This window comes from Eleginops maclovinus, chromosome 20 (assembly GCF_036324505.1).
Source record: "Eleginops maclovinus isolate JMC-PN-2008 ecotype Puerto Natales chromosome 20, JC_Emac_rtc_rv5, whole genome shotgun sequence".
NCBI lineage: Eukaryota > Metazoa > Chordata > Actinopteri > Perciformes > Eleginopidae > Eleginops > Eleginops maclovinus.
The window spans coordinates 24,573,890-24,589,950 of record NC_086368.1 but is presented as its reverse complement, the minus strand read 5'-3'; the positions used below and the strand labels follow the sequence as shown (position 1 = coordinate 24,589,950).

Genomic DNA, 16,061 nt, shown 5'->3' with positions numbered 1-16,061 from the left:
ATTTTAATTGGAAGAAAAGTGCTACTCAAACAAAATCTGATTATTGATAACTCAACATCGTGTCACACACATAGCAGTTATGTTGTTTTCATGTGAGGAAGCGGCCGAACAGGTTGTGGTTGTAGTGTCATCAAGTTTCAATGGAAGACACGGATTGACTACCTTGAAATAAACAGGAACTATTTTGTTGATTATCAGCAAGATAATGCTCTCTTCTTTTATTATTAAAACAAAGACATTTTGTTAGAGATTCATTTAAAATTGGAGCTAAAAAACAGTTTTCTATCAATAAGACAATGTGTTACTTTCAATCACAGTACATTTCATTGTGTTTTGCCAGGTGTACCTCAAGTTATCACTTTATTACTTCGGTCACTGCCGTTCTGCCCTGGGTTGTGTTGATATAATCATCATTCTTCGACAACAAGTCCTATGACGTCAACAACAGGCCAACAAATAATGTCCATCAAAACATGCCAGAACATGAATACAAATAGTTGAGGGTTAAGAAATCCCAGCATTTACAGTCTCCACTTTGAAAACACACACAGAACCCAACCCTATAACATCAATCAAATGAAAAGCTTGAAAGCAGTGAGAAGAACCATTGTGTGGAAGACGGTGGAAGCTCTTTCAATGGCTCTCGTCCAGAAGTCCATTTCTCACCACCTGACAACAGTGTCATCTACCGTGCTGCAGATGGATGGGGCGCTTCCTTCGAAGAGGCTGAAGGAGTATGACTCTTCCCTTTCTCTATTTCAGGAGGCCCGGCTCTCCGCTTGATTGTGCTGGTGTGTGTTTTCTCATCTTCTGACCTGACTTTGCGGATGTCTGCTCGGTGGGCGTCCAGGCTCTGGCTGTCAGAGGAGGAGTTTGAAGACGTGGACGACATGCGGGACTTGGCATCAAGACCCTCGAGGACATGTTGAAAGAGTCCATTGTTTACCTCCCCATTGTTGTTGTTTCCTTGAAGTTAAATACAAAAAAAAGTGTTAGGGAAGTTATTGAGAGTGTCCACCTACAAAGGTATTATATTTTTTAATAGTTTTCCTTTGAATATGCAGCAACATCAATGATCAGTGGGCCTGCGCAAGCCCTGCAGTGCAGAACCTGTTAAGCCACCAAAGTACTCGGTGAATTTCAAAAAATTCTAGAACGATTGTGAAAGCTAGGTAACAAATGTGTTTGCGTCTGGTTTTTACATGGGACATGAACAATGGTCTCCTTGATAGTCCAGTGTTTTCGGACCATTCCTCCCTCACTATTCAAACTACGTCACCTAGCATGAATCATGATGTTGTTGAAATTGTAGTGCATTACTTTTCATGTGCAAAGTGGGTTTTAATCTCTGCTCTGCTCTGCTTCTGGTATCCATACCTGGCAGCGGGGAAGTCATCGACCCCTCTTCTCCACTGGAGCTGAAGAACACATCTAAGGCCTCCGGGTCCGAAACGTCAATCAGCTCCATCTGTTCCAGCATGTCCACGTTCACCTCCATGGATGAGATGCTGCCAATCGGAGCTTGAGGGGAAAGGGGGACAATTAGAAATAATCTGCATGAACATTCATCAAGGAGTCACTGAGAAGCCACCAGTCCCACTCACGTCTCTTAAAGTCTCTGATACACAGGTGCGCAGAGGACAGGTAGACGTCCGCATCGTGCTGGAAGACCTCCTCGAAGAAACGCTGCCTCTCTCTTAACTTGAGCTGCTGTGCTGCGTCCACATCTGGAAGCCTCTGGCCTCGCTCGGTCTCAGCTGGTATCATCACAACATGAAGAACAGGAAGTTAGTAAGATACAAGTTCAGGTTAAGTTTAGAAACTGATACCAGGAGTGTGGAAGCTACATTTCAATCAAACACTGTACAAGATTATTTCATAGACAAGTTCCTACACTCAGGAAGAAAATGTAACCTGGTTTTTAGTTAATATAACACATCGTTTTAGACTCTTTGCACAGTCACACAGGGGTCAAATACAGGTTGCCAGAAGGGGGAGACATTGAGCTTTAAGTGAGAGACATGAGGTAGTCTTATGGAATTATGGAGGAAATGAAAAGTCCTATATATCACATTTATTAAAAATATATTTCTGATCAGCTGTTTCCATTTTATACTTTGCTTTCATTCCTAAGGATTATAGTTGGATCCACTGTTGTTGTTCAAAAAGCACAAGCAAGCAATCAGCTGCTTCGCTAAGTTAATCTTCTTTTATACCATGCGATCACATTGTCCAGATCATCAGCATGGTTGCAACAAAGCTTAGAGCAAGGTCGTTGTGTGCAAGTGGAGGGGGGGAATGCAGTGTGACTGCAAGAGGAATGAGGACGGGGGAAATACTAGTCTGTACTGTATTCGTTTGAGCTACAATACCTCCAAATGTAAAGAAAAACAACATATAGAAGAGTAGGGGAAAAGCTAGCTTGCTTTTGTTTAAAGGTGACACAATCTAATTACCAGTAAAGCTCACTAAACACTTACAACAACAAATCGTACGATTACACATAAAGGTAAACATGTTAATGAGCTTTACAGATACTGTCTGTCTGTGAGGTGGACAGAACAACGCTAGCTGTTTCCCCTGCATACAGTATTTGTGCTAAGCTAACAGTTTTCTGGCTCCATGTTCATATTTACCTCACAGATACATAAGAGAGTGGTATTGATCTGCTTATCTGACTCTTGGCAAGAAAGGCAACTGTTGCTCAGTAAAACCACTAGTCAGCAAGTCATTTTGAAAGACACGTTGCATTTTTCTGTACATATTGAGCTTGCACTGATAAATGTTGCAGTCTTTTAAGTGCATGAGTCATTAAAGCAGCGTGAGTTTGAGAAGCTTTTACCTGCAGCCTGCAGACAGGGATTGAGCTAACTGTATGAGGCTTTCAAGGCCATGTCTATACTGGGAATGATGTGAAGATTATTCAGCCTGTGGTGAGCGCAGCAGTCACAGCAGCTCTATAAATACACCACTGGGTAAGAGAGCAAGACATTGAGCTCAGGATGTTTACAATACCAGGAAAGGAAAGGTTCCTGGGATTCTCTTTCTTCTGAGACAATGCGTCTCATAATGAGCCATATCCTAAAACCTCTTGCCGTCAGGGTTAAGCTGCAAACACTGTTAGTCCCCCAAAATGTAGCAAAAGTGCTATGTCAGTGCAGTCCTGTACAGTTTGTTGTGACAGAGGGACAGGAACGTGTCACTGCAGCTCGGCTCTGTTTGACAGGATGCCTCCTGGGTGCAGCGGCCTTACTGTGTCTGGGATCAGAGAAACAGACAGCTTTGGAGAGGACAACTGAAACCTCAGGGCGGCAGCGGCTGACGGACCCCCCACAAAGACTAAAACGCAAACATCTACAAGCGGACTGACAGGAGAAAGTGATGAGTTGACAATATCTGCTTGACAAACTGCTTGTACTGTCACTGTATGTGTTTGTTTTTGTTCTGCTCACATTGATGCATGCTTACAACACTATATCGTTAAATTTTCTATGATTTTGTCAAAGACCATAATGATCATTACAAGCTCAGAAACATGTCATTAGTGTGTATGAATAGTTCTGTGCAGACCCTTTTTGGTCTGTTCTTTTAAAGTTATTATTTAAATAATTTGTGAAGCAGAAGAGTCTTTCATTGAAGTCTAAATATAATCAAACTCTGCTACCCTAGTGAAAGACTTTCTGATATAGATAAGCAGTCTTCCAGCAAAAGTTGAGATAGTCCAAACATCATCAGAGTGTTTTTTTTGGGGGACTTTGGTTAACCACATAAACTTTGGCGATGGATTAATTGATTCGGTCATGAAACTTTGTTGGAAATAGAAACAGAAGAATCAGAGATATTGTATTTTGTAATCTTGTTCCTTGCCAAAACATGGTGCCTACATTACCCACAATTCATCTCGGCCACCAAGTAATTAGGTATGTATGCTTAAAGCTTTCTAGCCTTCAGCAAAGACTAAAAAAATTCCCTTTCTTCGACAATTACATCCCCAGATTTTGTGTGTTTCCAAAGTTGTTGTCTTCAGCCCCGACTGACACTGACTTAAGTGACAATAACAGTTTTGGTGCAGCTCCTCCTGGAAGCTCAAAAGGCTTTTTACATTTTTATTTCTATATGAACGTGTGCTCTAGAGAACTCTGATGTGGGAAATTGTGGGTGTCCCCTGTGTGACACATACATCAAAACCATCTGACTGTGTAGCCAGTCACAGGAAACAGCTCGTTCTGCAATCTCTCATGAGAAAAAGAGAGACCCAGAGATTGCAGGTGTGAGTCGTCTTTATGGTATGTCTTTCTTTGTGTAAAGATGTGTTTGACGCTCTCCTCTCTGTGCACTCTTACGCAATGAGAAACATTTTTGTCTCAAGGACCTTCTGGTTGCAAGAATGCTGGCAAAGCAGCATGTCAGTTACAATCAGAAGCTGCTCGTTTGACATGCGTGTTAAAACAGCTCCTTGTTAATGTGCAGAGGACATTGTGTCAAACAAAACACGGCATTTAACGGATGATTGACTATCCTGTCTTTGTTATTTAAAAAACCTCAGCAGGGATAACTTTAATCCAATGCTCCACCCAAAAAATTTTCGCTTTTGATTACAGGTTACATGTTTACCCAAATTGCTTACCCTGGAGTTTTTTCCCCACTCAGTTATACACTGATTGATCACAGCATTGATTGTCTCTACTTAGAGCTGAAGCCTGTGGAGAACCAAAGGTTAGCTGCAGATGGATATCCTCACATTGATTTTGCTTCCCTATCCAGCTTCTTTTTTTTCCCTTCCATCGAATCACCTTGATCGATACGTCTTCCCTGGCTGCCGGCGACCCCGGTGACCTCGATTAGCGCAAGCACTCACACGGGTACATCGTCTTTCACAAGAAAAGTCCGACCCCAGTGTCCACTGCTGATGAGATCACATGTCCAACCTGCCACAACCAAAAGTCTTTAGTTTCATTCCACAAGAGGTCTGAGTCCTGTGGCTGCTCAGGAGATAAAGTACCTGCAGACTGAAGCTCGACCTGATAGTCTTTCTTTCTTTCTGTCTTCAACAGAACTTTACTAATTTTATCTCTCCTTCCTTGCCCTTTACTGTCTTTGGTCGGTCTCTCTTTTTGTCTGTTAACTTCTGTCTTTCTTTCAACCTTTCTATTTATTTCTCTGTTAGTTTCTGTTTTTTCTCTTTTATGTCTGTTTTATTTGGTCTTTCTTCCATTTTTTTCTTGTGGTTGATCTTTTTTTATATCTTTTTTATCCAATTTTCTGTGCCTTTGATTTTTTTTTTCCTGTCATCTCTTTTTCTGTTCATTTCTTTTTCTGGGGTTTTAGTCTTCATTTTCTTGATACGTTTGTCCGTTTTCAACTTTGGCATGTCTGTCTCTCCTTCATTCCTTCCTTCTGAGTTTCTCTCCTTAACCGTCCTTCTTTTTCTCTGTCTGATTGTATGCTGTCTTGCTTCTCTCTTTCTACATTTCTTTCCATCTGTCTTTCTCACTCTTTCTTTCTGTGAAACGTTCTTTCTTTCTGCCATCTCCCTCCTCCTCCCCTCCTCTGGGTTCTCAGGGACTAGGAAGACGGGGTCACATATCAGGGCTCAGAGGCAGTTGGACATGCAGAGTGACTGGAACAGAAACAAAGATAGCGACAGACACAGCAGGCCGGACGTGTGAGTGCCACTCTGTACCCCCCCCCCCCCACACACACACACACACACATAAAGACAAACCCGGATCCTCGACTCCGGCAGCAGGGGGAAAAAAGAGTCCATTCAGAGGCGCACAAAGGCTCAGATGTGATGTGAGGAAAGGGAATGGCCTGCACTTCTCAGGCATGATGCCATTTACAGGAAATAATTTGAGAGTGAATACACCGAAACTCAGCCTTTTAATCGTTTTCTGTAATACATTTTTAAAAAACTTTTATTCTTATTTTGATCAAATTTCCATAACAATACATCATCCTCACATGATGATACCAAGATTGTTCAATGCTTATCTGTCTTGAGCTTTACTGTGAATCTATAGACTATTCCCTACAGAGTGAAAATGACAAAAGCTAAAAATGAAGTCTCTCTGTTTCTTTGCGATTTTCATAAAAGCTGTATCGACTACGGTGGCAAAACTGTCCCAAATAGTACCATATATCAGTTAAAATGGGGCCAATCTATTTAATTTATTATGCCCATACCATATATATTGTAATGATATTGAATTGATTTGTAATACCAAACAAGTTGCCTCTAAAATCGAATAACAAATCAATAAATCAATGCATATTTGTTTAGCAAAACAACGTTCCAGTCAGGCCTAATGTTGCCGTATACATAAGAAAGAAGGATCCCAGTCACTTCCACCGTCAAGGCATGATTAATCTACACTCAAAAAGTTGTCCTGAAGCCTCCTCTCTTTCTGGAAACATGTGCCTTTTAATGGATGGGACCCTGAAATAGTTTGGCAGCACTCACAGGAGGCAGCACATTGATCCGGAGGCTAAATGAAGGCAGAGGAGGGCTCTGTGTTGCCCACAGGCTGCCATTAGCTCATCACTGTGCTAAATCAGAATGTGAGCTCACTTGGCAAACTCTCCTTTGACGAGGAATGGAGAAGGTCAGGGTAGACCGGAGCAGAGGAAACTGCCTCTCCAGATAATACTATTGTTTTTAAACTCGGTTGAAGGAGACGCCTTGGCTCTATCCCCTCTATAAACAGTAGTGAATCAGAAACTCGATGGGAGCCGTCACTTCCCCCTCGGCTTTGATTATAAAGCAGTTTGCAGACTCTCTATTCATGTGAACCAAAGTCTTTTTCGGAGATTACGTTTCTTTATTCAAATAGATGAGGTGATCGCTGTTTAAATGGCTGTGGTACTGCTACATACTTCCATATGTTGCCTCAGCTATCTCATCTTTAAATTTAAAGAGCCAAGCCTGCCATGAAAAAGCATCAAGCGCTGTGGTAACTGTGGTTTAAAGCAACATAAAAGAAATCCTGAATTAATGGTTTTCCTCTGTGTAAATAACACTCTTGGTATGGAAGAAAATCTACCTACCCATCCATAACTAAATCCTCTCCTTAATATGTAAATAAATTAAAATAAATGTGTTACATTTTTCCAGGTTGTCAATTTTTCACTGGATGGAAAAACATGTGTCAAAGACAAAAAATGTAAAATACTAAATATAAGATATAACTTAAGTATGATAGTAAGTTAATAAAGAAATGTAATCAAATCAAAGAAAATGACAGCAAAATATGGTATATTGTTTCTGTTTTCATTTATTCAACCATTCTTTTACTGGGTGAATAAATAACGTTTTTTGCTCCCTTCTGTCTCTCTAAAACTCGATCTGTAGTTGTATATTGAAGAGCAAAGGCATGAAGTGTCTGCACTGAGCCAGACGCCTTCAAACTCGGACAGACGTGAAACTGCATGTGAGACGACACTTTTTTGGGATGAGGCCACTACGAACAGACAGGCTGCCCTTACTGCTCAGGCTCTTTTTTGTCAGAGGAGATTTCCTTTCACATAGATGGGTCCTCAACACCGAGGGCAGATCACAGGCAGAAAGTGGCTGTTAACACAAAAAGGCAGCAAGAAGTGTGAGGGAGAAAAGTTCAGGGAGGAGAGGAACGCTTGCAGGAAAAACAAGGAGGATGTCTAAAGTATGACGGGATAGAGGTTAGCCAAAAGTGACTCATCACAAGGGAGTGGCTTATCGAGATAGATAGATAGATAGATAGATAGATAGATAGATAGATAGATAGATAGATAGATAGATAGATAGATAGATAGATAGATAGATAGATAGATAGATAGATAGATAGATAGATAGATAGATAGATAGATAGATAGATAGATAGATAGATAGATAGATAGATAGATAGATAGATAGATAGAGAGAGAGAGAGAGAGAGAGAGAGAGAGAGAGAGAGAGAGACAGACAGACAGACAGACAGACAGACAGACAGACAGACAGACAGACAGACAGACAGACAGACAGACAGACAGACAGACAGACAGACAGACAGACAGACAGACAGACAGACAGACAGACAGACAGACAGACAGACAGACAGACAGACAGACAGACAGATAGATAGATAGATAGATAAAGAGGATGTCTTGTTATTTTTTACTTTCGTACCTTCCAGCACAGCATTGACCGGAGCAGCAGCAGCAGGCTGTTAACAGTGTACAGCTGGTCATTAGCGGATCAGTCTCTCTGTGAGGATGTAACAGTAATTAATGGCGGTCATGAGGAATGGTGGAACGGCTGGTTGGCCAAAGGTAGAAGATTTATCCTGCTCCGACAGCAAGAACAGAGGAATGCATGTGCTAATTTATCACCAGCATTAAAAAGGTGATGTTGCATGCTTCATCCTGCACATCCTCATTTACACTTATCATGATTGCACTTCAACCAACATTGCTTGTATCTTTCTCAGTATGCTTCACCACTGAAGTGGAACAGAGAAGGGGCCACGCTTGTAAAACGGACAATAATAGACCTTGCACTTGTTCTGTCTCACTATTTTATTTTTGGTTCCACAAAAGCCTGCACTTACTGGGCTCCAGTTGCACGGACAGTAAATTATTTATGACCGCTGTCTATGGGTGTTTGGGTGTCTGTCTGGTTTGTATTTTAGGGAATGCATGTGTGAGTTTTTATTTGCAAATTAGAAACTGGTTGTTTTTACTGGAACAAAGCGGTGTTCGGCCCCATCAGCGCAGTCGGTCAGTACAACAATGAAATCAGTGTTAACCCTCTCCTTCGTTTCAAACTGCCAGGAACACAACCCGCCTGACAATAGAACAGTTTGTAGGTCAGTGTCCTGCCCCACTGCCCTCCATAAGCCCACAAACAGACTGTCATGAGTTTGGATCAACACAATGGGCTTCACCAAATGACAAAGTCCTTTTTTCAACATTTACAAATCCTCTTTCCCAGAATCCATGAGCAGGAGAATACCATTATTAAGTGTTTACGAAGTCCTACAAAGCCATGTATGTGCAGGATAATCAAAAGAAGAGGCTAATTAGAGAACCTTTCTACTCAGAGGATTAATCACAAGCCAGGTTTTCATCTGGATGTATTGGAATTGTTTTGAGGTTTCGGGAAAATCTTCAAAAGAAAATGAGAGTGAACTCTAGCCTCCTTCCACTGCTATTCAATAGTTGGGTAATTTAGATTAGCAGTGGCGCCAATTATTTCATAAGGAAACTATTGTAGCTGTCAATGCAGAAAAGGGGGGGGGTGTCTTAATTATGAATAAAAATCATGTATTCACTATTTCTTGTCAAGCAGATCATAAGAGCTAAATGCGTTTCCAATGCAGTTCTTTACATTTAGCACTTAGCAAAACTTACATATTTCAAACATTTTCCAACGTTGCGGTATTTGAAACGTGTGTATTAAATCTGTTCATACAGTTAGTTAAATGGTTCATATTAGGCAAACTCGGAGGTCATAGAGAGTGCAGAGAAGAGGTTGTTTAGAAAGTCCCATCTGGGGTGCCATAGGAGGCTGCATAGGATGAGTAAGAGAACTACATGTTGGACAAACGTATAGCTCACCTTATTTGGGTACACATTCGTATAGAACATCGCCTTTGGTCACACACACACAGTGGACACGCACACACATTTTGTCCTATAAACTGCATGCACAAAGAGAGTTCGGGGGGGACTTCCACAATTGGCTCTGGGAACCTTGTAGTGCCCGTGTTGGTGTATGATACTATGCTGTTGTAATAAACCTTATTATTTACAAGCTGGTATCTCCGGAGACTTCTTCATCATCTTCACAAACATCGCTACAAGATATACCTCAAACGCACCTGGGATAAGTAACAAGACCTTTTAATAGACTTTAATTGAATGGTATTCAGGGTCTAAATGGTGCATGTGAAGTGGCTGTCAACAAATTACACTTACAGTGTTAATTAAATCAGTAATCAAACCTGAAACATTAAATAGTTTGGTAAAGGTTAACTGAGTGTTCGCACTTCTCTCGTTGCAATCACTCCAACATTCACTCAGCTCCCAGTCCTCCCCTGGACCAGCTGCCTCTCCCCGTGTTCGTGAGGGAGGTTTAAAGCTATTTTCATTTCAGTTGGGACAACTGTAGGAATGTTTGCCTCAGACATCTCTGCTCTGTGCTTGAGGCTGAAGCCAGGCAGTCTGCAAATACTGCCGGCTAGAAGACTTACACTATTTTATCCTGATTTTTTTCCCAGTACTGACCGGTCAGAAAGATTGAATTATTACGTTATCTAACTGTGTGACAAAAAAAAAGTATGATACATAAGATTTTATTATTCAAGCCATGTCAGGAGGAGGAGCTATTGTTATCTCTTATTTGGTAAAAGCTCAAGAGTAATTTGGACGATACATTTCTTTCTGAAGTGTTTGTAACCTTGATTACATTTGGGTCTTTTTAACCATATCAGACACATAAACTGCAAACAAGTAGGGACTATTTTACTCAACTCTGGGTGCATAATGTACAAAATGAACATCATAACGTATTAAAGAGATTAAGAACATAAACTAATAAGGAAACTGTTTCTGAATTTAGAAATCAGTTTATAAGCAGTATCTTTTTCACTCTCATAGACTTCTATGCAAACCAGTGGAGCCCTCGCCTTTTGGACAGTAGACCTGGAGTTTGCTGCTTGATTGAATCTTAACATCTAATTATTGTAGAAGATTTTACTTCTCGACTTTTTTGTTTTTAATGTCAGTGAAATAGTATGTCTCATCTTCCAAGCTACAGCAGCACCTCAGTGACTCCAAATCACTCACAGACCAAACAGCTGAATTTGTGCTACACGGTGTACCTTTTTGGAAGAGCGTTCAGGTGATACATTTCCGTTGTCTTTCTGTGTACGCCTGGAGGCGTTCGCATTGTCTCTACACAGAGGATTCAGCTCAACAGTAAGTAGATGGGTTTGTTAGAGAACTAATGAGCAGAGCTTGTCTGTGTCCCCGGGGCTTCGCAGCTTAGACTGTTGAATTGATTGGAATCTTATTCAGCCGTCCCTGCAAGGCCGTTTAGTGTAATCACACACAAACACACACATAATTACCTTTAAGTGCTAACACAAGGCCTTGTTTACAAAGGAATAATATGTGTATTTTCACCTTTTGGGCCTTCTTTACTAAGTGCTTACAAAGAGCAAAATAGAGTTTCAACCCTTCGTTACTTTCAACAACTGCGTCTGAATTGCTAAATTTATATTTTACACCTTAGTCGAAACCCCACAACATTTATGGCAGTATGTCAGTGCCAGCATTTACAAACTGTGATTTTCACTCTTGCAATAAGAGGCAAAAGTCCCGCAAAAGGAGGAGTTTGGTTTGTCCATTTATGGGCTACTGTAGAAACATGCGGTACAACATGGTGGAAGTACTGCCCTCCATGAAGATATAAAAAGGCTCAGTCTGAGGTAACTACACACATTGCTTGTCGGTTTCAAGCAACTATACACTAATGAAATAAAAGTTATAACTATTATATTCATATATCCATTGCCTATGAATCCTACTCAATCCTCTTTTTATGTTTCTAACCGGCTGTAATCCTGTTGGGGCAACATACATCTGCTGAAGGTGCCTTTTTTGCCACTGGCTCTGATCGTTATCATTATCAGTGTCTGATAACAATATTAAAAAGGAAACTGACTAACCAACTAACTCAGCGGTTTGTTGTTGTGTCTTGTCAAGTTTAGCTAAAAGAAAAATCTCATGAAATCTTGTGTCACCTCCACAAATCAGCTAAAAATTCAACGAAGACATTTCAAATATTTAAGATAACACAAAGCTTTCTTTACTCCAACACTTCAAACTCTGTCCGGCTAGAAGGATGTATAAAGGGAGCGGAAACTTTGACATCAAAACATGTGAGAACGGGGTCCAGGTGGAAAAATACCCTTACATTACATTACATTTATTTTAGCTGAGGTTTATCCAAGGCGGATTACTAAAAGTGCAATAAACCATAAAGATACAACCTCAGAAAAACAAAGATAAATAAGAACAATTTCAAATATATGTTCATATAAGCCCAACCATTTTAAGTGCTGGTGCATTAGTTTCAAATGGACTATACTATATTTTACCTTTTAAACTCCATGACTGGACAACAAACCAGAGATACACATGTGTCCCTCAGAGTGATCAATTAAATATACAAACGGTACATGATATGGACTTTTACCTCTCTAATTTGCTTATTGAATAGAATCAGTTGTATCTGGGTCATGTCCAAGGGGAGTGAGTTTAGAAAAATGTGGAAAAGGAAACGTTTCCACCCAATACCCAGCTGTCTGTAACATGCTATGGACAGCTGGCCGGCTCCTTCCCTCACCAGTACAGCAACATGCCGCTTTCTGGCTCATTCCCACAACAATCAGAACGTGACAGAAGCCATGGGCAGAGCAACAGATGGGAGACGTCTTCTCTGGATTCACAGCCTCCTGATCCCTGTGAAATCATAGAATGATCTTACCGGGACTAATTCAATGTCAGGGCTCTGTGTGTGTGTGTGTGTGTGTGTGTGTGTGTGTGTGTGTGTGTGTGTGTGTGTGTGTGTGTGTGTGTGTGTGTGTGTGTGTGTGTGTGTGTGTGTGTGTGTGTGTGTGTGTGTGTGTGTGTGTGTGTGTGAGAACAAGCTGCAGTCAGTCAGTCGACTATGATGAGATCTGCAGGCACAATCCCATTAGAAATAAGAGATCTTTGTCTGAAGCCCTGCACTGGCCCTAATCCAAGCCTGCGCCTGTGTGTGTGTGTGTGTGTGTGTGTGTGTGTGTGTGTGTGTGTGTGTGTGTGTGTGTGTGTGTGTGTGTGTGTGTGTGTGTGTGTGTGTGTGTGTGGGAATGCATCCTTGTTTCTGTGCAAAGAGCGTGTGTAGCCTATTCCCTTGGTATTAGTGGACGTTACTCAGCGTGATGATTCAACATTCCTGTCCGATTTCTGGCTGACTCAGAACCTGAACCGTTCACTTCAGGCAACATCAACATGAAGGCAGCTATTTAACAGGACTGACTTCTATATTACATCTGATGCACACACACACACACACACACACACACACACACACACACACACACACACACACACACACACACACACACACACACACACACACACACACACACACACACACACACACACACACACACACTTGCTATGAGGCCATTACTATGAGGCTAATGGAGCAGTGAATACATTCGGTTTTTAATGTTATATAAATAAAGCTCCAAAAGCTTGCTGGACATTAGTTGGACATCATTCCACACACTAAAGACACTGATTTTATACATTGAAAATGATTTATGACATATGCATGAAGTAGAGCAAGAGAGGACATTGTATTTTATGTATCCTTAAATGCTCAGTGTGTTCTGACCTAATATGGAGACTCATTTTGTCCTCTCTCATGTCCTGCTCCACATTAAAACATAAAATAAAAGCTGTGTTATTGGAGCAAACTTGAACATATCCACCTGAAATGAAAGATATTTTTCTGCAGAAAGGTTCATAAGTTTTGAAAACACTCACAGGGCAGGCGTTTGTTGTGAAGGTTTGCTGAGGAGGAGCTCATGATGCCGGAGAGAGTCGCAGGAGACACAGACAATCACTCACATGCGATCAGGGATGCTGCTGATCATCTCCCACCTCCTCTTCTGCTCCAAGGTGACTGACGCTGGCTGCCAACGCTGCTGCTGCTGCTGCTGCTGCTGCTGCTGCTGCTGCTGCTGCTTCCTCTCTTCGCCTCAGTGGACTCTGAGCCACTCGGATGAGGCGAGAACAAGTTTAGGGCTTTGTGGAACCGACCAGCTGACCAATGACAGGGAGGAGGGAGGAGCACAGGAAGGGATTAAGAAGAGGGAAGGAGGGATTTTATGTAACGGAGTGTAAAGTACCAAGGAGAGACAGGCACATGCTTTTTGTTATTTTTGGCTTTCTACACCCCCCTCCCTCCATCCTTCATCCCTTTCTGTCTCTTGTTCAGCAGATCCCTGTCTCACCTTCAGGGTCAAGTGATGTTTGTATACTGTTTATAAATTAACTAAAATAGAGTTAATGCTCTTAAGAACCAAGGTTTTAAGGTTACCTCTTAGCATTTGTTCTGTACGGATGAATACGATATAAATGAGAAATGTTGGATTTAAAATGGAAACAAATCTTTAACTAGCTGTTCCTTTTGAAACAAGGAAATTAGTTGGTTGTCCTTTTAGATGAATATCCTGCAGAAGATATTTGAGGAAAGTAATGAAATGAATCCGTCAGTCAATTGACATTAAATTAATCTGGATACTAGTAGATTTAGGAATGTTGAAGCCACTTTTTAAGCAAAAACGCCAAATGTTTACTGGTAACCGGTTGATCCAGTGAAGCCATTTGCAGTCTTTTTCTGTTATATATTAATTTGTATTTTAGAAATAACATCACATTTACATATATTACACTTTGGGTATTTTAGAACAGACCAGACTATTTCTAATTAGAGAAACTAACCAGCAGATCATCCTCTAGTGGCAGCCCAATTGAACATTTCTAGTTGCTGTTTTGGTGATAGTGTTTTCTACACAGTGTTGATGAAACAGATGTGTAATTCCCAGAACGTTTTATTCTACTGATTATTGGCTTAAACAACCTACGGTCAGGGTTCTGTGTTGCCCTAGTGCTTTTAATACATCAAAATCATACTAAAAACAACCCCAAAAAAAATGTTTGGCTTTTGAAAACTTTACTCGTATTTCTCCTAAAATACTTGCATGTGAATGAAGCCCACAGTATGACACCTCGTAGTCTGTGTGTCCTAGACTCCCTCTAGTGGACAACAGATGACATTAGCAGCTCCTCTACCTGCTGCTTGCCTGCAGAGGCTTCACAGAGCATCGTTAGATCACTGCCTTTTCCAAAACACAGCATGGGAGTCTTTTGAAGAGTTGCAGGCAGGAGAGGATGTTGTTGTAGTCATTGAATCTGTGCGTGAGAGTCAGCTCTGCAACTCTAACTCTGATCATTTTGTTCAAGTTTTTCTTCACATGAGGCCATGGGGGTGGAAAGTAAACTCAGTATATTTACTTGGTGCTGAACTTAAGTACACATTTAATTTGCTTGGACTTTACTTAAGTATTTTTATGTCATGCAGCAGTGGGAAGTACATTACTCGACTACTGTACTTAAGTACAATTTGGAGATACTTTCTTTACTTGAGTATTTCCCTTTTATGCTACTTTGTACTTCTACTCCACTACAATTTAGAGGTAAATAATGTACTTTTACTCCTTTTATTAAAACCTTTATTTACTTTGCAGATTTGGATTAATAATGTGAAATATAAACATCAGTAAAATAACAATCTGGATTATTATTCTGAAATGGACTAATCTGCATAATGAGTACTTTTATTTTTTGCTCTTTTTATATATTTCGATGCCAACACTTTTCTATTTATACTTAACATATTGAATTAAGGACATTTTGTACTTGTAACAACTTGTAACGAGTATCCCTAGACTACTGCTTCATTTGACCAGTCCATTGTTGTAAAGAAAGGTAGGCATTTTTCTTCAGAATATTAATTATTTCCTTCAAGGTTTCTAATATCCATTTACATATCATGAATTTAGATCAATTGTAGTTCTTAAAAATATGTTTAAGAGACACATCATTATGAAAGTCATCACCATTTCCTGTGTTTCAGTCCTGGAAGCCATCTTTTGCCAGTGCTAATGGGGGGATCCCGCCTCCAACGTGCTGCAATGTTGGGCTTTTAGTCAGTATGGGGACTTAAAACCATGTACCAATAGATATACTGGTTTTGATGGGATTTTTTTCTGATAACCTAAAGAATGAAATGTTGCTTTATGCGTTTGGAAAATGTAAATCTGACTCTTCTCTTACTTCTTAATCTAGATAAAAAACATCTTGAATTCAGTAAAGCTACAAACATATGGTGTTCTTATAAAATATGATGCATTGCTGATTAAAATTCCCGACTTTATGATAAGCACAAGCTCAAACATCAACAGCAGTAAAATGCAACAAAC

General features: G+C 40.5%; 1 protein-coding gene across 3 annotated transcripts; it reads right to left on the bottom strand.

Annotated features, from left to right (window-relative positions):
• Positions 1 to 137: 137 nt before the first annotated feature.
• Positions 138 to 13,790, bottom strand: LOC134882204 (dysbindin-like). 3 transcript variants are annotated; one of them, XM_063909808.1, is made up of 5 exons: positions 13,561 to 13,768; positions 12,368 to 12,483; positions 1,605 to 1,757; positions 1,378 to 1,521; positions 143 to 966 (listed from the first exon to the last, which is right to left on the bottom strand). In XM_063909808.1, exons 2-5 carry the CDS (start codon positions 12,396 to 12,398, stop codon positions 686 to 688), a joined length of 609 nt encoding a protein of 202 aa, XP_063765878.1. In that variant the 5' UTR covers positions 12,399 to 12,483; positions 13,561 to 13,768; the 3' UTR covers positions 143 to 685. The 3 variants fall into 3 exon arrangements, with proteins under 3 accessions (XP_063765875.1, XP_063765878.1, XP_063765877.1); XM_063909805.1 differs by lacking the exons at positions 12,368 to 12,483; positions 13,561 to 13,768 and adding an exon at positions 8,136 to 8,220 and having other exon boundaries at positions 138 to 966; XM_063909807.1 differs by lacking the exon at positions 12,368 to 12,483 and having other exon boundaries at positions 150 to 966; positions 13,561 to 13,790.
• Between the last annotated feature and the right edge of the window lie 2,271 nt (positions 13,791 to 16,061).